General features: G+C 46.3%; 1 protein-coding gene across 1 annotated transcript in view; it reads left to right on the top strand.

Annotated features, from left to right (window-relative positions):
• The window catches only part of ARMH4 (armadillo like helical domain containing 4), a 116468-nt gene that overhangs the window by 77836 nt on the left and 13336 nt on the right, over positions 1–25296 (top strand). The window contains exon 6 of the mRNA XM_030559236.1: positions 24352–24383. Coding sequence (XP_030415096.1) covers positions 24352–24383 — 32 coding nt within the window. The remainder of the gene's footprint in view (positions 1–24351; positions 24384–25296) is intronic.

Raw genomic sequence — 25296 nt, 5'->3', positions numbered from 1 at the left:
TGCTTATCAAGAGTAAGGCCCTGGTAGCCTCAGAGTGATCTAGTTTTGCTGCCCACTTCCCACATCTGCCTTTGGGCTTCCTAGAGTATCCATATCTATGGAATTAGTTGTCAGTGGGAGCCTTTTCATTGACTTCAATAGACATTGGAGGAAGCCCTCACCACTCCCCTGGCGAATTACATCTGCCTGGTGAAGCCTGTAGTGGACTTCAATGATTTTTTTGCCCTTCTCTCATCCCTGGGTAAAGAGGCTCTGCTTGAGGGACCGGTAATCTGTGTAGCTGTGTGTTTTACTGTAAGTGGAGAAATGTACAGACATGGGTTTGAGTCAGAGCCCCTCTGAAATCAGTGGAAGAATTTCCATTGACTTCATTGGGCATTGGATTGGGCCCAGTGTGAATTGGAAGGAAACATATTCGTCTTCATAGACCTATCTTCTGCCATAAGTGTGGAATTCAGGCACGTGGGGGCTGACATGGGGAATCAAATATCTTTCCCTGCTCTTCCCAAAGCATAACTGTCACTCTGGACATACAGAACCTTTTGCCTCTGTGTGTTTTGTTTGTTTATTTGTTTGACTGTAAATATCAATGGAGATTACTAGATCCTCCCATGTCAGAACAGCACGTCTGATCCTTGGCCAAATAGTCAGACCTTGTGGAAGTGGATGCAACTCGATTGAAGTCAGCAGAGTTTCATCCACTTATAAGAAGTCTACATTTGGCCAATTGTGTTGATGCTTAATTATTACTCCCATTGACTTCCATGGGAGTAAGATTGGGCCCCAGCCCGTTTCTCTGTTGGGCAGTGCCATGATGTGTCTTTCGCTGAATTTCTGAGTAGCAACTATTTAGCTAAAGGAACTGTAGAGCAGCCATTCCTCTTTCTGCTGTCTTATATTAGACAGTTTTACTCCAAGCGTTGGGCAAAGGTTTGTCTGAAAATTGTGTGTGTCTGAAAATAGATGACGCGTGAATATCTCCTCTATGTAATAATGGAAACTACCTACGGAGAGCCGAGAGCAGGATAAGCTGTATTTTCATAAATAATATAGGCACTGACATTGCCTGAGCATTGTTTCAACGTAAAAATCTACTAAAAATTTTCTGATTAATAATCAGGATTTAAATGCGAGTCATTTAATATCTGAATTACAGTGGCACCTAGATGCACCAACCATCATGCTAGGTGCTGTGGAAATGCAGAGGAGGAGACAGAACTTTACCCAAAAAGCTTCTAACTTCTGCCACCCTTTGTCTATTTAAATACTATCATCCCCATTTTAAGGATGGAGAAATGAATTGCAGAGAGATTGTGTCCATAGGCAAGTCCCTTCGTCTGTGAGAGAGCTGAGAATTAACCTTATATCTCCTAAGTCCTAGTCCATTACTGTAACCCCAAGACCATTCCTTCTTTTCTCTGCAGTGAAATCCATGTGCAGTTTTGGGTGCACAAGGAATGCAGGCCCTTGTTTGGTTAGCAAGTAGCATTTTCATGTGCAGCTAATTCTGGACCAAGTTCAGTTTGCTGATGCTCATAACTGTTTGCATAGAAATGAGTCTCTGGGATAATCAGACTTTATATCCTAATCGATGCTTAGGGCTTTGGGGTTTAATTACGAGAAGAGTTTGCTGAAAACAGTTCAGTCTCTCTCTTCCTGTAAAAATCAACCTCCTTCATCGTTATTTTCAAGCATTTAGGACTTTATTGATCTTTATGACATTTCACAGCTACTACTTGGTCTTCCCAACTAAACTAAAGGCTGCAGAAAACTGAATTATAGGAAGGAATTTTGCAATTTGGCTGTGGAGCCTTTAGCGCACATAAGGGTGTTGACTTTCAGAAGTAGCTGGAAGCTTATGCAGCTTGCATGTAGAAAAGGCTGAAACGAGCGTGTACAGGAGCTATACAGAGACTCCAAAACGTGCATGGAGAAATCGCCTCTTCTGTCTGTGGAGGGCAGGCTCACATGGTCTCAGCTGGAGATTTTGCAGGTATTCATTTAGTCAAATAAGAGTAGCCATTGCTCTGCGGCTCTCCTGCAGCAGAAATGAGATGCTGTCAGAGTGGAGGGAAAATGCATCAGGTACACTCCAGCTGCAGCTGCTCTCGCTTTTCCACTCCCCCAAAGCAGCTATTTGCTGTTAGTTTTAACTTGCAAATACGTGTCTGCCTTTTCCGATTAAGAGAGACATACTGGGATATGGAGCAGAAAACAAACTGGCTGGAAAAATGGGCATGTAAAGATGGTTCAAAAACTGGTATCAGTTGCCTGCTCTTCTTTTCTAGAAAAATAAAGGGCCCAATCCTGCAGCTGTTACTAAGGCAAAACTTGTAATGATGTCAGTTGGAGTTTGGCTTCAGTAAGAACTGCAGGGCTGGATTATAGAAGTACAAAGATTTTCTATAATACACTAGGATTTATTCTTAGTAGTAGTAGTCTCAGCATAAAGGTTCACTGTGTGACAGCGATAGACTTTGTGGCATCTCTAAACACCACAGTTAGTTGCTTAGTGCCATATTACTTTACTTTGTTTCCAGTAGCTCCCCAGATGACTTAGGCCCTGTACAACACACAAAAAAAGACCTGGTCTCTTCCCGCAAAGAACTGAGTAAGGGTCAAGTGCTCAGCTGATATAGATGAGGCAGGGTATACCAGCTGAGGATCTGGACCTACACTTAGAAAAATTGCCTGTTAAAATAGTAAGCTTATCTCAACCTTAATTATAATACCTCCTCCTATAATGCAATGCACACACAAGCACGTGCACTAATATAGGTGGAGCTGACTATACTGAGGTTGCCTGTCACTTCCCATTATAAGACCCTGTTTTCAGTTACTTATAACTTTGCCAGACTTTAACCACAAGGCTGAAATGTTCCATGCTCAATGTCTGTCTCAAGCGGAATCTTTTTTGGGAGTTTCAGACAAAACAGTTCAGCTGTTTCTGAGAAAGAGAGGAGGGGAAATGCATTCTGTCATATTAAAAAAAATGCTTACAGCTGTTTCAGTGAGAACCTCTAGTGCCCCTCTGCATGAGTCCTGTGTGTGGAGGAGAAGCATGTGATCATGTAATTCTACAATTCAAAGAAGATGCTGGTAAATTCTAAAGCATTCAGAGAAGAGCCACAAGAATGATCAAAGGGTTGGAAAACTTGCTGGATAGTGAAACTCAGTAGATTAAGCTCCTTGAGTCTAACAAAGAGAAGGTGAAAGGGTGGCTTGATTGCAGTGTGTTTGAGGAACAAAAATTTGATAATAGAGGGCTCTTCTGTCTAGCAGATGAAGGTATAACAAGGTCTAATAGCTGGAAGTTGAAGGTAGACAAATCAGACTAGAAATAAGTGCACACTTTTAGCAGTGTGTTGTTAACCATTGCAACAATTTACCAAAGGCTGCAGTGGATTCTCCCTCAATGACTATTTTGAAATCAAGATTGGATGTTTTTTAAAAGATCTGCTCTAGTTCAAACAGGAATTAATCCAGGAAAGTCCTATGCTCTGTTATACAGGAGGTTGAACTAGATGACTGTGGTCCCTTCTGGCTTTATAATCTACGAATTAAAGACTATCATAATGCATATGCACAAGGGGGCATTTTCTGAGTCAGACTTGACTTTGCAACTTGAATGTTCTTTTAACACAGCTTTGTGTGTATAGTATAGTAGTAATAGCTAAGTAACAAATTGTAGAGCCATGTGATGAATTGAATTTATCATGTACTTTTTGACTATCGCTCTGTTCACTAATCCATCTTTCCCAGAATTTATGCTAAAATTACAAACCCCTGAGCCGCTTCAGACAGCCCCATTAAAAACAAATCCTCAAACACATACCACAAAAATGCTTTCTTTTCCCCTAAGTGTGAAATTCCCTCTCCTTCTTTATACCTCTTTCCTCCAGATCACAGTGACCTGAAATGGAGAATGGACTAATTCACTGCTGAACCAATGTGAGGTTCAAGGTCCAACATGTCACAATCCATGAGGGCTAGAAACAGGATCTTGATATCACTGGATTGGAGACCTTCGGGATTTCTTGGTGGGACACAGGCTGCTTGCTTCTAGCTCTGGAAATTCTAAGATATTAGACTGTATAGTCATGGTATGTTTATGGATTGTTGAGCTGCTGTACTTTAGGGTACTAAAGCTTTTAAAAGTCTCTTGTTCCTTTCTCTGGTTATGTAGGACTCATGTTATTAAGGCTGACTTCACAGGTGGAGGGATAGAAAAAAAATCTCTACTAGATCCCTAACTGCCCTTGAATTTCAGTCCAACTTCCTTAGATTCCTTTGAAAAATACAGCCACAGTGATAATGTGGTGTGGCATTGGGTTTGTATCAGCGCTAGTTTTAGATCCCCTGCAATTCACCTTTTATACCAGTGATTCTCAACCAGGGATACGCGTACCCCTGAAGGTATGCAGAAGTCTTCTAGGGGATACGTCAACTCATCTAGTTTTACAACAGGCTACATAAAAACCACTAGCGAAGTCAGTACAAACTAAAATTTCACACAATGACTTGTTTATACTGCTCTGTGTACTATGCACTGAAATGTAAGTTCAATATTTATATTCAAATTGATTTATAACTATATGGTAAAAATAAGCAATTTTTCAGTCATAGTATGCTGTGACACTTTTGTATTTTTATGTCTGATTTTGTAAGCAAGTAGTTTCAGTGGTGAAACTTGGGGGTACACAAAAAAATTAGACTTCTGAAAGGGGTACAGTCATCTGGAAATGTTGAGAGCTGCTGTTTTATTCAACATCACATGTTCTTTCTATATGCTTTGCACTGGAACCTTTTGTTTGAGGATCTCAGAGTGCTTTGCAGATGAAAATCCCCTGTGGAATGAGTAATGATTATACAATTGGGAATCTCAGCTACAGAAGAGAGTTTGTGACTTCCTTGTGATTGCATAGCAAGTCAGTGTCAGGAGTCAGGACTCATGGGTTCTTTCACTGGCTCTAAGTGTGTATTTTAGTAGATATTTATATTTGCAGTGTTAACACAGGGAATGTTCAGCAATGTCATATCTGTTATATACTAAATGTACAATGGGAATGTGAATATTTTCACAGTGCAATAAAAATAATTGGCTATAACAGACCAGATTCTCAGCTGGTATAAATCAGCAGGCTCTAGGAGCTGGTCCAGTTTATGTCAGCTGAGAATTTGTTTCCATGTGCACACTCTTGTAGGTGGTTCACATCTCACTAAGGTAGCTTTGCATTTCGTTTCTCGGTGTATCTGTTCCTTTGGTACATGGTGTGCCACCGGAAACCTTAATGATACAGCATATTAGTGCCTAGTGCCCGTAGTCTGGAATGATGGGTGCTTGATGTACAACAAAAGTTGAGCTGGATCACAAAACATACAGAAAATAGATATTTTGTGATCTGTGTGCGGGGGAAAAATCTGTTTGTTTTAAAAATCAGTAACCTAATCTGGGACTACAAACACAAAAATGCCTTTATCCTAAACATCTGGTTATTGGATGGTGACCTTACAGGTCAGAGTTAAGTGCCCTAATTGTGTAGATCCGTACCTTAGCATGTTTGGATTTCTTTTAGCTCCAATCTTAATTTCCTGGGTTTGTGATGCTTATTTTAGGAGATAATGACAATATTCCTGTACTCTCGTTTATTCTTACATCTTAAGAATGCTGATAAATACTCAACTTCAACTCCATTTTAATGTCTTCATCTCCGGACAAAACAAAGAGGTGGTGGTAGGAATGAACCTAGTTGGCAGGTTTCTCTTAGTGTCACAAAAGCAGCAAGTCTGCAGGAGGAATCGAAAAGAGGAACGGGCATCATCTTTGTCAATCCGCTCATGAAGGCTGTTCCATGCAGATAGGTCGTGGGGGCGTGGGGAGGGGAATAGAGGGGCGGGGTGGGGAAGAGAAGCTCAAAGCTCAGAGAGGCTGTGGAAGAAGCAGACAGATGAGGTGACAAGGCTGACATCATATGTGGAGCAGCAGCGTAGCTAGAAATGGAAATTTGGATGGGCCCCAACTTTTGGGTGGATGGGCAATGACCAACTGTGCCAGCCGCTGGCCATGCTGGCTGGCTGTGCAGCCTGGCCAGGTCGGGGAGCACTGATCCTTTCGGCTGTGTCCCGACTCTGCAGCGGCAGAAGAGAGGGGATCGTTGCCTCATTGCAGGGTATGGGCTGCTTCCCTTCAGCTGGGGGCTTGCATCTCCTGCAGGCCATACGGTCCGTGTGCAGGGTTGGCTCCGGCTGCACTGTAGGGGCACGAACAGGGACTTGCCTGTGCACACAGCTTGGTCTGGACTCTGTACTGAGTTGCCCAGCAAAGTGCATCCTCTCCTGGGAGCGCTGCAGAGAGACCAGCCTTGCCGTTGCCACTGGACGTGCAGGAGACAAGCCATGCAGAGATGCCGCTGGCCAATGGGCAGCCCCTGAGCACCTGTTGGCTTAGCTTCTCCCCCAGTGCCATGCCCTATTCCTAGCCCTGGTGCCCTCAGACACAGGGCTTCACCTGCTGAGCTGGGTGCATACATGGGGCGGCTTAGAAAATGACAAGGCAGAACAGAGCATAGCTTTCTCAAGGGCGGGCGCGTAGCTTCGTCCTGTATTTCAGCTGCCTGAGTGATGCTCCGGGCCACTGTGCCGGCACCACACCTCTGCTCAGATTTGGGTGGGCCAGGATGCCACCCAACCCCACCTGTGGCCACGCCTCTGATGTGAAGTGAACACTGGGCCATGTCATGAGAATACATTTAGATAAGTAAAGTGGGGCATAGTTTTGTAGAGCCCTGAAGGTGATGAGAAACTTGACCTTAATCTCATGGAAAAGGCAGTGCCAGCAGGAGGACTGATGTGGTCAGATCAATAGGCTAGGGAAGGAGGTTTAGCTGCTGCTTGCTGTATGAACTGGAGGAGGAAAGAGCAGGACTTAAACAGATTCTGTAGCTTCTTGGTCTTAGGCCAGGTCTACACTACAAACTTGCAGTGGTATGACTACGTCACTCAGGGGTGTGAAAAATCCACACTCTTGAGCGACCTCATTATCTCCACCTGACCCCCAGTGTAGACAGCGCCGGGTCAACGGGAGAGCTTTCCCCACTGACCTAGCGAACGCCTCACAGGGAGGTGGATTCACTGCACTGTTGGGGGAAGCGCTCCAATCAGCATAGTAGGGTCTTCACTAAAGAGCCACAGTGGCACAGCTGCAGCGCTGTATGTGACAACAAGGCCTTATATAATTTATGGTCCCCATCACCTCAGTATCTGAACACCTCATTGTCTTTTCCCTCCGAAGGCCCCTGTGAGGCAAGGCAGTGTTGTTAGTCCCATTTGACAGGGAAGTGAGGCAGAAACAGACTGAGTGATTTTCCCAGGTCTCTCAGGAAGCCTGTGGCGAAGTAGGGAATAGACACCAGGTCTCTGGCTAGCACCCCCTAACCATTAGACCACCCTCTGTCTCTGGAGAGTTTGTAGTACTCTTTGATGAGTGATGAAGGCTTGGATGAGAGTTCTAGCTGTGTGGCCAGAGGAAAGTTTGGCTCTCTAACAGTTAATAACAATGGTATTGGTCAGATGTCTGTAAATATTAGTCTGGTTAATTAGAAGCTCACACTGCGGACATTTGTCTGAAAACTTAAACGATAACCGTCCACTTGACATTTGTCTGTTCATCCAACTGTTCAGCTCTGGTTTAATTGGGTATGGAGAGATATAAACTTATAATTATCATCAAATGCAGATTTTTTAAAACATGCTGCCTCTTAGCAAAATACCATTTTCTCTGTTGTTTATTTGTGTGATTAAGTACATTTTCATTTTTTGAAGGAAATTGATTTGACGCAGCATCTTGCCATTAAGTTGTCAGAGCTGGGCAGATTGAAGAGAGGAGCATTTTTGTAAAATTGTCCTCTGTAGTCTCATAAAAACAAGTCATTTGCCTCAGAGAAAGAGGTGATATCTGTAATGTAATAGGACAGATCCTTTTGTGTCCCTGGATTTGTTTAACATAATCTTTTTTTATTTTCATCCTTTAAATATTCCTCTTTTGTTGGGAGCAAATAATATACTTGGAGGTTTGTGTATGGCTCTGTGTATACAAGTGGAGGGTGGATGGATGGGTGTGGAAGAAACAACTCTAGTAAATTACAAAGTTTTGTGTGTGTAACAGAGATTTAAGAGCTGCATTAAAGAACACTAACAACCAGTTTTCTAACTGCAGACAAAGGCACTTTTACACGTGTAACTGCTTTGGGGATACGATGTCTCAGCTGTAGTAAACTGTGAATTATAAACTTAATGGCGGCAGGCTCTCTTATTCTGGCTAGAAGGGGAAAGATCATTTTGAATGACCAATACATTTAAACATTTACACTTTGGTTTGCTTAGACCGCTACTGGCCAATATTCTCTTGGTTTCCTTGTGCTCCCCCCCATCTGTCTGCCTCCATCAGTTGTCTCTTGTCTTATCCTTTGTCCCTGCTCCAAAGAGCTTACAATCTATCTTTTTATTCTGTGTCTGCACAATGCCTAACACAATGTGATCCTGGACCACGACCCAGGCTCCTAAGTGCCATGGTAACACAAATAATTAATAATAAAAACAAAATAAGTGGTCTTCAGAGTTGCAGCTTCTTTCTGTGCCACAGGATTGTTTCCCAGCCAAATTCGTGTTGATGTGAATTGCAGTTAATGGCAACTGTTAGAACAAAATATTCTGATCTCCTAAAAGTATAGAGTTAACCAGCAGTTTACTGACTTCTGAGAACAGTAACCAGTGTGCACTTCTTCTCGTATATTTCATGTAAAGAACTATAGATGTAACTGTTAGTATAACTGCTTAATTGCAAGCTGCAAGTACTCTGGGTAAAAAATATGTATTATCTTTACGTATTACTGTAGTGCATAGAGGTTCCAGCCCAGTATAGGGGACATGTGCCAGGTGCTGTGTACACACTCTGTCGACGTCTACACTTATAGTGGTGTGTAGAATACAGGTACTACACATATAGCCACACGCTGCAGTGAAAGGCAAGCTACATTCACGCTCGGGGCTGGTGCAATCATTTAGGTGACCTAGGCGGTAGCTTAGGGCTCTGGGATTTGGGGGGCGCCATTTTCTTCAGCAGCCACCGCGGCGGCTGGATCTTCGGCTGCCCTGGTTGCCACTGGCATTTAGGCGGAGGGAGCTGGGGCAGGGGAGTGCAGGAGAACCGCCTGCCTCAAGTTGAGGGGGGTGGCACGCAGGGGAACTCCCCGCCCCAGCTCACCCCTGGCCCGCCTCCTCCCCAAGAAGCCCATGGCTGCTTCACTTCTCCCGCCTCCCAGGCTTGCAGCACCTAAGCTGATTGGCGCCGCAAGCCTGGGAGGCAGAAGTGAAGCGATGATGGCGTGCTCGGGGAGGAGGTGGGGCAGGGGTGAGCTGCTTCACTTCTCCCACCTCCCAGGCTTGTGGCACCAATCAGCTTAGGCACCGCAAGCCTGGGAGATGGGAGAAGTGAAGCAGTGACGACGTGCTCACGGTGCTCGTGTGCTGAGCAGGGGTGAGCTGGGGTGGGCGGGGTGCCTCAGGGCGGAGGGTGGGGAGCTGCTGCAAGGGGGCGCCTCATGGTGGAGGAGGGCAGCTGCCGCGGGGGCGAGTGGAGGCGTCTCAGGGTGGGGGCGCGGAGGGGGGGCGCAAGATGGAAGTTTCGCCTGGGGCGCAAAACATCCTTGCATTGGCCCTGTCCACGTTTGTCCCGGCAGTGTGTAGCTACATGCAGCAACGACAGGCTCCAGCTGCGGGACATTGCTAATAATAGCAGTATAGATATGGGAGGCACTGCTGAGGTGTGCAGAGAGCCATATAGGTTACATACTTTGGGGGTTCAGGCATGTAGGGCACTCAACTCGCTTTAGCAGTGTAGAAGGTGAGGCGCGGCTTTTTATGTCTGTGCTAGCTGGGCGTGCAGTGTCAGTATTCTGCACCCTTCCATAAAGAGACAAAGGGAGTATTATTATTCCTGTTTTACAGATATAGAACTGAGGCACACAGAGAGTAAGTGACTCACCCAAGATCACATACGAAGTCTGTGGCAGAGTCAGGTTGTCTGAGTCCCATTCCAGTTCCTTAAGACCATCCTTCACTCGTCTGTCCCCAAAGTCATTTCTTGATGCTAATGAGCATAAGCACAGAGTACATAGCTCTTGTCCAATGCCAAACTTTGCATTGTCCATCCTGTTCCTGGGATGAGCCGTACTGCAAAGTGAAGCTGATAATGGTCTCTTTGAGTGATGCAGCTAGAGAGCAACATGTACAGTCCAGAGCCTTGAACGTCTGCCTACAGGGAGCTGCAAATGAAGAATTGCTTTGGTTCCTTTGGGCCAGTTTTCATGGTCTAGGGGACTGGCAAAGGGGTGTGAGGCCTTTCAAATCTAGGCCACATTGTAAAATCCCAGAGTCATTATCTCATAGCTTTTGGATGGTTGCCATTATGAAATGAGTCATGTTTCAGTCCAGCTCCTATCAGATGGTTGTCTACATCTAAAAACCACCTCCCTCATCACAACTGGTGCTAGTTGGCCCCTTAGTTGGCAGTCTTGGCAGAGAGGCCAAAGGTGTGAATGGGCTAGGGTTGCCAATTTTGGTTGGATGTATTCCCGGGGGCTTCATTACATAGCAGCCCCTTTAATTACCGATTAATCTTTAATTCCTGAAGACTCCAGGACAATCCTGAAGGGTTGGCAACCCTAGAATGGCCTTGTCAGTGTATCTCACCCTACTCCTGGAGAAGGCTTACCGCTTTGCACGCTAACCTTTCACTCCCCATTTTTGGGCAGCCAAGTGCTCTCTTTGAGGCAGATGATTATCTCAGAATGCACTTAGCAATTTCACCCTTGCGGAAAGCGTAGCACTGCTTGCAGCCCTGTACAAGCATTTTCTAATTCCAAACAAATATCTTTTTGTCTTCTGGCTGGAAGCCTGGCAGCTCAGTGGATTTCCCTAGCCAAAGTCTTCTGGGGACTTGTGAAATGGGGGCACAGTATCATTGGGCTCAAACATTAACTATAGAAACAAACCTCATGACTAAAGCCTGGTTCAGCCAGACCCCATAATACCATAGGGTCTGGCTTGTGGATTTTATACATGTCTCAGGGGGAGAGATGCCAGCCCAGTATCATACAGAGCTTAGGAAGTCAATATGTTTCTGCAGAGTTTCTGAGGTCTGCCAGAGTTGTGCTGTGAGGCTTAAAAGCTACCTGGAAAGTTCCTGGATGGGTCCTCTTCAAACCCTAATGCGTCCAGTACCTCCTATGCACTGCAGGCCTTTATCCCAAGTCAGGGGGCAGAGTTAAGAAATTCCATAGGATTGCAGGAGTAGCTGGTGGCATGGACAGCCGGCAGAATTTTGAAGCTCTGAGTCCACCGATCAGTGAGTGAGCAGGGAAGTAAAGTGTGACGTGTCTGAATGTGACATGACTTGGCGTGGCTCAGACCTGTCACCATGCGTAGCTAACAACATTTTGTACTGTCAGGATCTTAAGACTTCCGCCTCGGTACTTTCTGCCTGAGCTCCATTTTTAGGTTTTTTGCGTGATGCCCTAATTCACCAGAACCTGAGTGTTTTTAAACTTTAAAGTCTTTGGATGCCTCTGACTGTTGATATTCAACTGGGAAAATGAATGAGCTGATAGTATTTCAGTCCCTGAAGTGATGCCTTTTCCATTTTGTTTCATTTACTTCAGGAGAAAAAGGGGGTTTGTGTATTTGAACCCACAGAGGACTCAGTCCTGTCGTCCTATCCCAGGCAGACAACCCCACAACACGTTGTACAGTCCAGAGCCTTGAACGTCTGCCTAAAGGGAGCTGCAAATGAAGAATTGCTTTAGTTCCTTTGCTTTAGTTCCCCAACAACCCCACGATCGACATGGACTTTTGCCGGGACCAGAGGGAGGATCCCACCCTGGGCCGGGCATATGAACAGCTCGCGGCTGTCGACAGCGCCCTGATTGATCTGGCCCGGGCTAAGAGCTGACCCCATTTAAAGCTACGTCGTGACCACCTCTATCGGGTGGATCAAGATTCCCGCACCGGGGAGGTCCAGACACAGCTGTTGGTGCCTCTGTGCCACCGACGAGCAGTAATGCGGCCTGCCCACAACCTCCCGGCGGCCGGGCACTTGGGCCAGGAAAAGACCCTCGCCCGAATTCTGTCTCGGTTTTTCTGGCCCGGGGTGCACCTGGAGGTGCAGAACTACTATAGCTCCTGTCCGGAGTCCCAGCTTTCCGCGCCCTCACGGATGGCCCTGGCCCCCTTAATACCCATGCCCATCGTGGAGATACTGTTTTGAGTGGGTGGCGATGGACTTGGTGGGACCCCTCCCAAGAAGCTGGTCCGGGTTTCTATACATTCTCGTCATCATGGACTATACCACCCGCTTCCCTGAAGCTGTCCCGCTCCGGAGCATCACTGCCAGGACTATTGCTGATGAACTGGTCAAGGTCTTTGCCCGGGTGGGCCTGCCCTGGGAAATCCTTACCGACCAGGGTACCAATTTTACCTCCCGGTTGCTGCGGCAGGTCTGTGACCTCCTCAGGATTAAGCAGCTGCGCACCTCCATATACCACCCACAAACCGACGGCCTGGTGGAGCGGTTCAACCGGACCCTGAAAGACATGCTGCACAAGTTCTCTCCCGAAGACCTGCGCCGATGGGACCAGTTGATCCCACTGTTGCTCCTGGCCATCCGCAAAGTGCTCCAAGCCTCCACCAAATTCTCCCCCTTCGAGCTGCTGTATGACGGGACCTCATGAGGGAGATATGGGAGCAGACCCCATCCCCCACCCAGGGCCTTCTACAGTATGACCTCCAGCTTCAAGGCCGTCTCACCCGAGCCGGAACACTAGCTCGAGAGAATTTGAAGGCGGCACAGGAAGCTCAGGCCCAGACCTATAACTGAGAGGCCCGGGCTCGCAGGTTCCAACTGGGAGACCGGGTGCTGCTTCTCTTGCCCTCCAACGAATCCAAGCTACTGGCCCGGTGGCAGGGGCCCTATGAAGTGGTCCGGAAGGTCGAGCCAGTCACCTATGAGATTAACCAGCCTGACCACTGGAGGAAAACTCACAGGTACCATATCAACCTCTTGAAACCCTGGTGAGAACGAGAAGGCCTCCTGATCAACCCCTGCCCACCAGAGCCAGAATTAGGGCCCCGGCTACCCCGCCCCAAGACCCCACGACACCTCAGCTCGGGAGGGTCACTAACTGAGGAGCAGCGAAAACAGACCGGATGCCTCCTATAGGCATTCCGGAGGATTTTCACCACCCAGCCAGGCTACATGACCCTCAAGTACCATACCATCCAGACTGAGCCGGGGGTGGTGATCCGAGAGTTAACTAGGCCCTTACCCTATCGGATGCGGCAGGTCATCAAGGAGGAAGTTCGGGCAATGCTAGAACTGGGTGTTATCGAACGATCATAGAGTGAATGGCACAGCCCCATAGTCCTGATTCCCAAACCGGATGGCACCCAGCGCTTCTGCATCGATTTCCACCATGTCAATTCCATTTCAAAATTTGACGCATACCCGATGCCACGGGTAGATGAGCTGCTGGATCGTTTAGGCAAGGCCCGCTTCCTCACAACCCTCGACCTCAGCAAAGGGTATTGGCAAATCCCCCTCGACCCCATGTCCCGGGAAAAGACCACGTTTGCCACGGCCTCGGGCCTCTACCAATTCACCCGGATGCCCTTCAATCTCCATGGTGCCCCAGCAATGCTCCAGCAGCTCATGAATCGCCTCCTTCGTCCTCATCAAGAGTACACGGTTGCGTACCTGGATGAGGTTGTCATTTACAGCAATCGCTGGGAGAGCCACCTGGAGCGAGTGGCAGCGGACCTGCGGTCCCTACGGGCTACAGGGTTGACCACCAATCCAAAGAAGTGCCGTATCGGGTGGCAGGAGACCACCTACCTGGGGTACACTATTGGGAGGGGACAAGTGAGACCGCTTGTGGGAAAAGTCCAAGCCCTAGCGGCGTGTCCACCCCTGACTACGAAGCGTCAGGTACGTCAATTCCTCGGTCTGGCGGGCTACTGCTGGAGATTCATCCCCGACTTCTCCTCCATCGCAGCCCGTTTAACGGGACTCTTGACTAAAACCAGTCCCCGATGGGTGGAATGGACCCCAGAGTATGACTGTGCCTTCCAGGCCCTCAAAGACTGCCTCTACCGCAAACCCATCCTGTACAGTCCAGATTTTTCCCAAGAATTTGTCCTCCAGACAGACGCCTCAGAAGTGGGATTATATAATGGGACGTTCCTCACCATCCACTTCCTGGGACAGGAAGTGGATGGTGAGGAACATCCCGTTATATATCTCAGCCAGAAATTATTTCCACAAGAACAGCACTACGCCGTGATAGAGAAGGAGGCCTTGGCTGTAAAGTGGGCCTGTGATACCCTACCGTATTACCTTCTGGGGGCCCCCTTCATACTTGTCACCGACCACGCCATGCTTCGGTGGCTAGCCCAAGTGAAAAACAATAATATGCGGCTTACGCGGTGGTATTTGGCGCTACAGCCATATGCTTTTACCGTCCGCCATAGGACCGGTAAGGACCATGCCAATGCGGACTTCTTGTCCCGCCTGGAGGAAGCAGATGGGTCTGACCCCGATGGACGGGAGCCAGCCTTGAGTGGGCGGGGGTGTGTGTAGCGAGGCGGTGGGATACCCCACAGCCCCGCTGAGGGACGAACCTCCCTACTACCACCCTGGGCGGAGCCGCTGGGTCCTGCGCCCACCCCTCAGAGGTCACGGTGCAGACCTGGAAGTATAAAAGCTGACCTACAGAGCTCAGTCAACGCCCAGCCACCACAGGGGCCAGACATCTGCGGCCGCTGCCAGCCGGAGCTCACACCCGGCCAGCCGAACCTGCCCCGCGCCAGCTACCCCGAGGAGGACTGGCTGGGACCTCCTCGCTCCAGCTACCCCGAGGAGGACTGGCTGGGACCTCCTCGCTCCAGCTACCCCGAGGAGGACTGGCTGGGACCTCCTCACTCCAGCTACCCCGAGGAGGACTGGCCGGGACCTCCTCGCTCCATCTACCCCGAGGAAGAGCGAACCTGCTTCTTGCCAGCTATCCCGAGGAGCCGCTGAGCCTACCATCGGCTACTTACCCGGAGGAACCGATGGTGGTTGAGACCGTCGGTGACACTACAACGACTCAGGTACCCTACAAGGGGGAGTATGGAAGTAGCCCGGGGGCAGCCGACCCCAGTCTGGCTGCAGCACTGCCAGAGCCAATGTCAGTGTGTTGCGACCAGGATCCCCACTGACAGCAGCGAGGTTCTGCCGCTGTTAGGGCCCCGGGCTGGGATGCAGTGGAGTGGAGGGCCTGTGTTCCCCCTGCCACCCAACTCCTGGGTAGCAGACTCCCCCTCTCCCTGGCCTGAGGAGGCCAGAGCCTAGCATTATTGCGGCTCAGCCCTGCCTGAGGGCCTGAGCCTTCTGACTCAGCGTTTGTTGCCCCGCCCTGACCTAGGGCCGGGCTTAAGACTATTGCGGCTCAGCCCTGCCTGAGGGCCTGAGCCTTCTGACTCAGCATTTGTTACCCCGCCATGATCTAGGGCCGGGCTTAAGACTATTTGTAGCAAGGCGGTGGGATACCCACAGCCCCGCTGAGGGATGAACCGCGGCCGACCCGCACTACAGAGACAGTAAAGTCAGAAATGGCTACAAGAAAAAATAAAGGGAAAACATTTTCTAAACTTAACGTACTAGACTTGGTTCAAGGTACAGCTCTTATCATGCTTCCAGCAGCAGGCCTGACCAAATTCCAGGTCAGGATCTTCTCCCAATGTCCAGAGGCTGTTTCTTTTGTTTTTAGTGAAAAAGAGAGATGTGTAGGAGAGAGAACTCTCTTTGAGTTGCATTCCTCAAAGCAAAGTTTATTCAAATAGTAAAGAAGGCAACATGGTGTCTGGTGGTGAAAGATGTTCCATACTGTTTCTTCTCACTTCTGTTTGCTGAAATGTAGATTTTCCTTGTCTCCTATCTTCCTCCTGTTTGCAATTTTTATTACACACATTCCTTTGTTTAAGACCTGCTTGACCAGTCCTGCCTAATTGATGGTAGTGCGGTTGAACATATGCCACCAACATCATTTAGAGGGAATTTATAACTTTATATATAATGTTGCTACACACATTTCATCATATTATTGACCAGTGAGTTGTTAGTTTTCAAATGATACCTCACAAGGCATATTTTGTAAAAAGGTTATTACAGTAGTCTGTCAGGTGTGAATACAGGGGTGCATTCGGTCACTCTGTATGTGTGTGAACTATATTTACCTACTTTCATTCTTACAGTTGGTATTTATAGCCACACCACATGCCCTATTGAGATGCATGTACTTCAAAAAGAGAAAAAAGTGGGGAACTGTTCCACATTTTACCTCCTCGAATTCTCAGGGCCCCCCAGAGACTGAAGATGGTATGATCCAGAGTATGCTGTCATACAATGTTTGAAGGGATTAGGAAGACTAAGTAGCAGTCATCGTTTGTCACTTTAGGTAAAGTACATTCAGTGCTTTTTTTTCCAAGGCCTGGGGCTCAACTAAACAATCCTCTCCTTTCCCCGCCCACCCCCCTTCCCGTGTAAGTTATTTTTAACAAAGTGTCTCAAAAGCACCACTCTCAAGGGCTCTCCGCTTTCATCCCGGAGCATTTAAGAGGCGATTAGATGTGATTCCTCTGGTGAGGGAGGTGTTTGGCATATGCTTTGTTTGGTATTGTTGGGGGAGCAAAGTGGTTGCAAGACTTTTCTGCTAAATAGAGCCCACTGTGAGCCTGAGGCTCCTTTTACTTACCCCACCCTGACCCAGGAGCAGTCCCACAGAAGTCACTGGGGTAGAGCCAGCGACAGAGAGAGGTGAATCGGGACCTGTGAGTAGAATTGAGAAATGGTGCATCCTTTTGTATAGTACAAAAGCATCTGCCTCAATTAAATCCCTGTATGCTAACTTGGACTCTGATCCAACAATCCATTGAGATCAATAGAAAAACGTACAATAACTTCAGTGGGCTTTGGATCAGGCCATTAGACACTCTAAGCCCTAATGACACCTGCTCCATTGACGTCTAACTGGGACGCTTGCACAGCGTAGAACTGGAACTTAGACTTTCTTCCGGCTCCTATGTTTGCAAACACACCCACTTAGACACAGGAGTTGGCCAATGTAATTATGACCAAGGGAGTGTGTAAGAGGAGCTAACATCGACCACCAAACACGTCACTTCTGAATATGGTCCATTATCTTTAAAACATCAATTCTAGAAAGGAAGAATGGACAGTACTGCCTCAATTCACTGGTATAGAATGAACTGCCTCTCTTTGGACACACAACAGAATTTAAAATAGACCCTAACTGATTAAGCAGCATCCTGTCAGTGCTCCTGAATCATTAGCACTAGCAAGTGGTGTAGGGTACCAGCTGCAGTATGTACTCTGGCTTAGGAAGAAAGGAGACAGGGCTGTAGTTCAGACTGTCTGCAAATGTGGTCAGTAGTTCAAACATCATTTTTTGTTTTGTTTTGTATAGAGCTTTCACTATTGGCACCTTCCATTGAATAATTCATGTGGAATGTACGTTGCCAGAGAGTCTCTTCAAAAACTAAGTCAGAGGTAGCTTCTAAAGCTCCTTTTCTCTTCTTTGTTGTAAATCATATCTAATCTCTCCTGTCTATAAAGACAGACGATCAAAATATCCTTGAATTTAGATCAATGACGTCTTTATCAGAGCTAAGTCTGTTTCAGTGGATTTATCCAAGGTTTTTAGCTTTCCCAAAGCTTGTTACATTTTTATTAGAATCAACAGAACAAGACTTTCAATCTGTAGTACTTGTCTGGCCCACATCTCCATAGTATCTGAACACTTCACAATTCATAATGTATTTACCCTTGCAGCATCCCTGTGAAGTAGAGTATTGCTATTATTCCCATTGTACAGATGGAAAACCAAAGGCACAGAAAGATTAAATGACTTGCCCAAGGTCATACAGGAAGGCTGTCATGGAACAGGGGATCCAACTCAGGTCTCCCAAGTCCTAGGCTAATGCCTTAACCACTGGACGACCATCTGTGTGTACCTTGTAAGCAGTGGACAAAAGCATCTGCAAATATTTGTTTGAATGCGCAAACAAATTTTGATTCAGTATTGTTCGTGACACTTCATGTGCTTGTTGGGTCAAGTTAACCCATGTAGCAGGCCAGCGCAAGACTAACATACTGCCATGTCCCATGCTAACTGCTGCCATGCCAAAATAGGCCTTGAAAGTGGAATTTTAGTGGTGTCTAGACCTTGAACAGGGGGAAATTTCACTTTACTAGCACAAATACTGGTGGGATTTGAATGATTAGCTCAAATGAGCAAATATTTGTGAAAAACCAGTTTTGAAATTCTCACTATGTTGATCAGATGTAAGTTACACACAGTTCTGCTCCCTGATTGGATAGCTTGCCATATATTACTAACCCACACTTCTCAAACTGTGACTGTTACAGTCAGACGTGCAAGTCAAAATCAATGCTTTCTTGGGTAGTTACCTTAGTTACACACAAATTACATATTTCAGAGTGTTAGCCGTGTTAGTCTGTATCAGCAAAAACAATGAGTCCTTGTGGCACCTTATTTTAATGACAGTTGCATAAAATACATTATATAAATTATAAATTATGCCTGGAATTTTCAATAAATCTCACTGCTGACCTAACTCTGCTCCCACTGAGGTCAATGGTTCAGACTCCCCATTGAGTTTGGCTGACACTGTGAGTCTGAGAATCCCTCCCTTGCATGTTTAGTTCTAGTAAGCTCAGTTTGAGCAATCTGAAGACAAAGAATTATTCAGTGCAGCAATTTGTAAATGCAATCCATCGAAGTGTCACAATCTGTTCAGACACTTTGTGAGCAGGAATTAGACAAAACTAGTTTAATACATTATCAGAAATTATTTGCTAATCTCTAAAAGATTTAAATGACAGTCACTGGTGTTCTCAAGGTAGATTTCATTTTCATGTGAAGATACTATCTTTAAGGTTCAAAAACGCTGTGCGCGCTGGTGGACTTCATGGTCTCCAAAGTCTGAAGTCAGCTCATCTACATGGGACTGTCGAGGCCTTTTGCTGGGCCACTTTATTATTTATTAGTAACTAGAGCACATACTTAAATACATTGCTGAACTGGGGCCTGTTTTAACAACAGATGGTCAGTGCATAAGGCAAATAGTGATCCATGTCTCAACATACGTGTGTCCTAGAAGACATACTAGTATTGTTTTGAAGAGTGAGAGAATGAAGCAAACTTTATTAGTCTTTGAAAGTAGGGATTAGAATGTTATACTATCCTCTCCCCCGTGGAAATATCAACCTCCGCGATAAGAATTGTTAAAAATATTCTTACATTAATTGCTGCTTTAGAGATGCTCAGTTGTTCTTTTACAAGGAAGTAGGTCATTCTATTCATGAGATTCCTACTGCAATGTAATTATTGTGAAAAACACAAATGGGTTTTGTGCTTAACTTGAATTAAGGCAAATTTAGCATAATTAAAGCTCTAACAAGCTATATTTATGTGTATATATCTACGACTTCCAGCTAAATCTTCAAAATATGCATTGAATTTTATTTTGGACCTAAAACTTTTCCAATACAGGTTTGAGAATTCATCAGACTCTTACTGCATCTAGCATAGGAAACTGGAATGGACAAATAATAGCTTAGTTAATTAAGAAGCTCAGTTTTTTAATTACTTTATGCAACTTTAGCAGAATTTACTTGAAGATTTGCCATATTTTTTTCAATATTTTTGTTTTTTAAATAGAATTTTCCCATGCAATGGCATTGGTCAGATATCACCTGCTTTCTCTTTCATTTTCTGCTCAGTGAAATATAAGGAGGTGTCACAGGGTCAGTCCTCATGGCTTGGCAGTCCACAGCTGGGCCACTTCTTCAGTGGCTAGTGGGGGGGCCAGGCCTGCTCACTACTCAGGCTCCAGCCCAAGGAACCTACAAACAGCAGCTTTCTGCTGCATCTTCCTTCCTGCTCATTGTCTCTATTCCCTGGGCCACTTCCCTGCAGCCTCAGTTGCTTATGCTCCTGCCTCCAACTCCTTTGCCCTCTTCCCAGGGCCTTGAGCCTGTAAGTCCTGGCAGCCCATCAGGAACTCTCCCTAGCTCCCCTGGTCCCTGCTAGCACCTGCCCGTTCCCAGGTGCTGGTCTCTCTGTAGCCCTCTAGGAAGCCAGTCTTTTCTCTAGGGCTCCTAGCAGCAGAATAACTCTCTCTGCCTGCAGCTTCCTTTTATATGGGCTGACTGGGCCCTGATTGGCTGGTCCAGCCACTGACCTAATTGTCTGCAGCCACTACCCTAATTGGCTGTTTTTCCTGCAGCCCCTCCTTTGGCTGCCTGCCGCTCATCCTCCCTAGGCTGGTTTTAACCCTCTGAGGGCCAGTGCAGGGCGCATGAGGCTTAGGGTAGTATTTCTCCTTGACATGCAAGTGAAAGTTACAATTTAGTTTTACATGTAGTAACACAATGCAGGGAGTAGAGAGCTATGCTTTTCTCTCCGTATTTCCCTTGCTTAACTTAATATTCAAAAGGAAATCCAATTCAAAGCAAGCACTCCTTAAAGGCTGTTGAAGACCCATGAACGGGGCTGGAGAAGAAGGCATCTGGGTATAGGGGTGTGTGTGTGTGTAAGTCACAGGGTGTATCTGCCTCTACTCCAGCCCACTGGCGTAAGTTAGAACAGTTCAGTTAGATACTGTATATGCCTCTTTCTGATCTAAACAACAGTGTGACCGTGTACTTGTCGATTGCCACATTTCTTCCATGGCTGTATTTCAAAGTATGTGTGTGAGACTTTGTACCCTGTATTTGTTTAGGTATGGAAGATGCTATGTTAACAGAAGGTATTATTGATTATTAAATGGGCACTATCCAAATTGATCCAAACCTTTAAAATTGGCTTCGTTTAGTTTAGTAGTCATGACAGGATTTGGGCTGGATCTCATTTCTTCTCACCCAGTTTGTCTATCCCTATTTTTATCTGACAGATTTAAAGGCCATTCACTTCTGTCCCCATTGCTATACCCTCTCACGCACCCATGTAGGCCTGGCACAAGCAATGAAAGAAAACAGAAGTTAACAAATGACTAAGCATGAATTCATATGCTAGTAAATATTAGTAAACAAGGCTGCAGCTGCAAAGTCATCACACATGACCTTTAATATTTCTTTATCTATTACCTGCTGGTTATTTACAAGGTCATTTGTGAATTTCATGCTTTGTCCATTGTTAACCTCTGTTTCGTTACTTCTGTTTTCTTTGTTAATGCAAGGCCTATAACCCATAACATTCTGATGCTCTGAGCCTCCTTAGTCTGTCTTGTAAAAGTGCTTTCAGTGGTGCTCTTTTAATATGCCAGCAGGCACACATTAATACTGCAAGTGAAATCTTTGCAGTGATGCCCTATAGGGAGGTATCCTTTATAAATCAGGTCTCTCTCCATGAAGGAAATGTTTCAGATTACATTTGGGATCTGATGTAGCTTGGGGAAAGTATTACCTGAAAGAACACCCATCCATCCAAAATTATGAACAGATCTAATCTCTTCCACAGTGAAAAGTGGATCCTTGACCACTGTTTAAAACATAATCGCTGTACATTGATAAAAAAAACTGTTTTTCAGTAGCCCACTGCCTCTTACGTATGAGAGAGACATCCATATAAAACGATGGCAGATGTCCCAAAGACTAAGCATTTTGTCTTTGATGCCCTGTGGCTGAATCTAGCAGTGCCAGTAGAATTAATAAATGGTGCTCCCACTGTTAATCTCTTTCAGTTCTTTGCGATTATCTTGATGTTTAACTCCATAGTGCATGACACGAAGCAGGGTTTAATTTTTGTTATGACATGAGTTATCTTAACTCTGAAACTCTCCACTGGTAATAGCGTGACATTAAAATGCATTTGTAACTAAACCAGAAATCCCTTGGGAGGATACTCCCAGTTCCAATAAGGTCCCATGACTGACCTAATGAAGGCCCGGATTGGTGTATTGCTCCACGTGGGACTCCATGTACTCCATTCCCTAGGAAAGAGTGTAACAAAAGTCACAAATCCAGCTGCCATAGCAATGAACCTACAACTGGACAGCTCGTCTAGGAGTCACCAAACAGCCCAGTGCTGGTGCAGCACCATGGAGAGCTCCTTGGATGTCCCTTTGCCCACACAGCAGTACAAGTCTGCAAAGTATTTTGAGTCCTTTCACCAGCACCCAGCATTCCCGTGGCTGCTAGTTCAGTGCCTTCAGTGGTAGCAAGAGCAGACTGGCTAGTATAGAATGTTCACCAGTGGCCACAGGTGTTTTAACCACCATGTCTTCTAGGCTTACTCTGAGCAATGGTAAGTAATACGGTGCTGAATGCACCAGTAGCTGGTCTTCACTCGTGCTCCCACCGTTTCTGCGATTAGTAAAACTGAACTAGTGGGTACAACAGTAGGAAACATTGGGGGAGAGGGAAGAAGACTGGAGCAGGCCCCTTCCCTAAGGGGCCACATTTCAAGAGCTGTGTGCACCAGCTAGTCCCACGTAACCCTGCATGACCTTCCTGTAATTGGGTAAAAACAGGGAACTATCTAGTTTGTGCATGTACAGATGACTTGCATTTGCAAAGGTGAGCAGCTGGCTCAGAAAATAGCTTCCCTTTAGTCTGATAGGTGGGTCTTTGGTGACTCCAACCTTCCTGGGGCTGAGACTTGAACTGGGGGCACAAGGGTCTGAAATCAGTAGCTCTGCTATTTCAGCCAAAGGCAAGTATCTAACTCATGTCACTAGTGGCTGCGCCCCTGTCTGCTTTGCTGGTTTCTTGTCACAAGAGTGCTCAGCAGCCTCCATTTGTTGCCAGTTAACGTGCTGGGAGCACAATTTCAATCCAGTAGAAATCTGAGGAAACTTCTCTATAATGTCTTAAATTAAGTCAGTCACAGAAGCAATGCAGTAGCTGAGCAGTCCTCATTCCTCTCACATGTTCCTTCTACAGCAGTTGTGCAGTATTCATGAGTTTCTCAGCAGTCCCTAGATAGGAGGGGATTTCTTTTTTTGTAACAGGGACCAGGAGTAGAGACTAGCTGATATGAGCATCTTAAAGGCAGAATAAAACTAGTGGAGAACAGGAATAATAGACCATTCAGAGACTGTTTTCAACGTGTGCTTTTCAAACATGGATTCCCCTGTATTGTCAGAAGGCAGGGCCAGTTTTGTTTGCCACGGATGGCCAAAACTGTGAATTTGACTAGATTCTGTTTTTGAATGCCTCTCTTGGTTATTTATTATTACATTTTAATAATAATAATAATAATTAATAATGAATAATGACTTGTGTAACATTGCAAACATACACAACACTTGGCAAAATCTTACAGAGTAAGACACATTTCCTGCTCTGCAGACTCTTCAATCTAAGGGACAAATTGTGCCCTTTCTCCTTTGTGGGTGTGTGCAGAGTTGTAGGGACTGAGCAGATTTCTCCAGGGCAGATGCCGGCAGACTGCCTCAGGGAGCATGCTGAATAGTGCTCCTGAAACCAGCTGGTGAAAGGTGTAGCGTATGTCCCTTCCAGCACCAGAGGCCAGCAGGTGGGCAGTGGGGACTCTGACCTGTCTTCACTCACACTACAATACTCAGGGGATGCTAGGTCAACATCCTGTCTTGATCACACATACCTGGAGTAAGAAGACACTTGAAATGCTCTCTCATTCTAGTGTACCCACTCTGGACAAGCCAGAATGCAGCCCTATGCGTAAGAGCTGTCTGTGAACCCAGTGGGAAAAGGAGTTTTCAGTCTCCAAGATAAATGTACCCTTTTACGGAGAAAAGAATCCTTCTGAACAGGAGAGTTCAACAGAAGCAGTCAGCCACACTGTCTGGAGAATCTACAATCGACCACTCACCAGCAGATTTTTCCCCATTGCAAACTCTATACACATACTGGGAACTGCTGGGATGAGGGAACTGAACGCGGAACATTAATCTTTATCTTCTTTTCTTTTTTCCTCTTGAGTCCAGTGAGGCCCGGATCATGCAAAATGATGCCAGTTCATCTCTCATCAAGCAGCATTTGTTAATGTTTCTTTTCTGGCAGATTTGCTGCATTCTGTCTACTTAATAACTGAGAAAATATGAAACCTAATGAAAATGTTATCCATTTGTCAAGCTTATTGTGGCTATTTGTAAACAGCCTTGTTACTTATGTTATATTAATTAGATACAAATTATGACTGCAATTCATATATTTTTCTCTTCCTTATTTTTTAGTGAGAAGCTGGATGGAAAAGCTAAAAGATAAGGTAGGAAGCTCTGTATTTCCCGTGTTTGATTGTAAAGACAATTACGTTTGGATGTTTGGAAAAAAGAAGTCTAAACCAGTGAAGTTATTTTGGGGGAGTTCTGTGGGTCACTGAGATCTGGCTGGATAGCTTCTCTTTCATCTCCTTCCATCTCCTGGTTGGTGAGAGGGAGGGAGCTTTTCTCTTTCCATTCCTGGCTGCTGGAAAGGCTGACATTTTTTTTCTCTCTCTTTCCTTCTTGTCTCCCTGGAGGCCTGGGAAGGGATCTCAGTAGCTCTGCTCTGTGGGAGTAGCACTGCCCTCAGGCAGGGAGGGTGCCTGTGCCTAGTGCTGTTTGCTCTACCTAAGATTGAGGTGCCGTACCCCCACGAACATGCACTTCTAAAGCATAGGGGGAGTGTGACTGTTTTTAGGATATAACAATGTGTGTTCCCTAGTCCTAGTGCAGCACCCTTCCGTGGTACCGCTCACGTGCCTGTTCTAAACCCCTGTCCTTTGGATTGCTGCCTGACCTTCCTCCTCTTTCCTTTCCGGCCTGACCTCTGTTGTGAATCCCTCTCCCAGCACCGTGTAAGGGTACATCGATACTGTGTCTACTCTGTAATTGGACATCCACAGCTGGCCCTGCCAGCTGACTTGAGCTGGCAGGGCTCAGGCTGCGGGGCTGTTTCACTGCAGTGTAGACCTATGGGCCTGGGCTGCAGCCAGCACTCTGGAACCCTCTCACGTCTGAGAGAGCGAGAGAGTCTGCATGAGAGAGAGCACAAGAGAGAGTGTGTGCGTGCAAGAGAGTGCGTCTGTGTGAGACAGTGAGAGAAAGCAAATGCACGTGCGAGAGAGCACATGCACACATAAGAGAGAGGGTGCGTGTGCGTGCAAGAGAGAGTGTGTGTTTGAGAGAGAGCACGCGCAT

The sequence above is a fragment of the Gopherus evgoodei genome, chromosome 4 (assembly GCF_007399415.2).
Source record: "Gopherus evgoodei ecotype Sinaloan lineage chromosome 4, rGopEvg1_v1.p, whole genome shotgun sequence".
Lineage (NCBI taxonomy): Eukaryota > Metazoa > Chordata > Testudines > Testudinidae > Gopherus > Gopherus evgoodei.
Note: the sequence above shows the minus strand (reverse complement) of the source record. Positions and strands in the feature narration are given on the sequence as shown.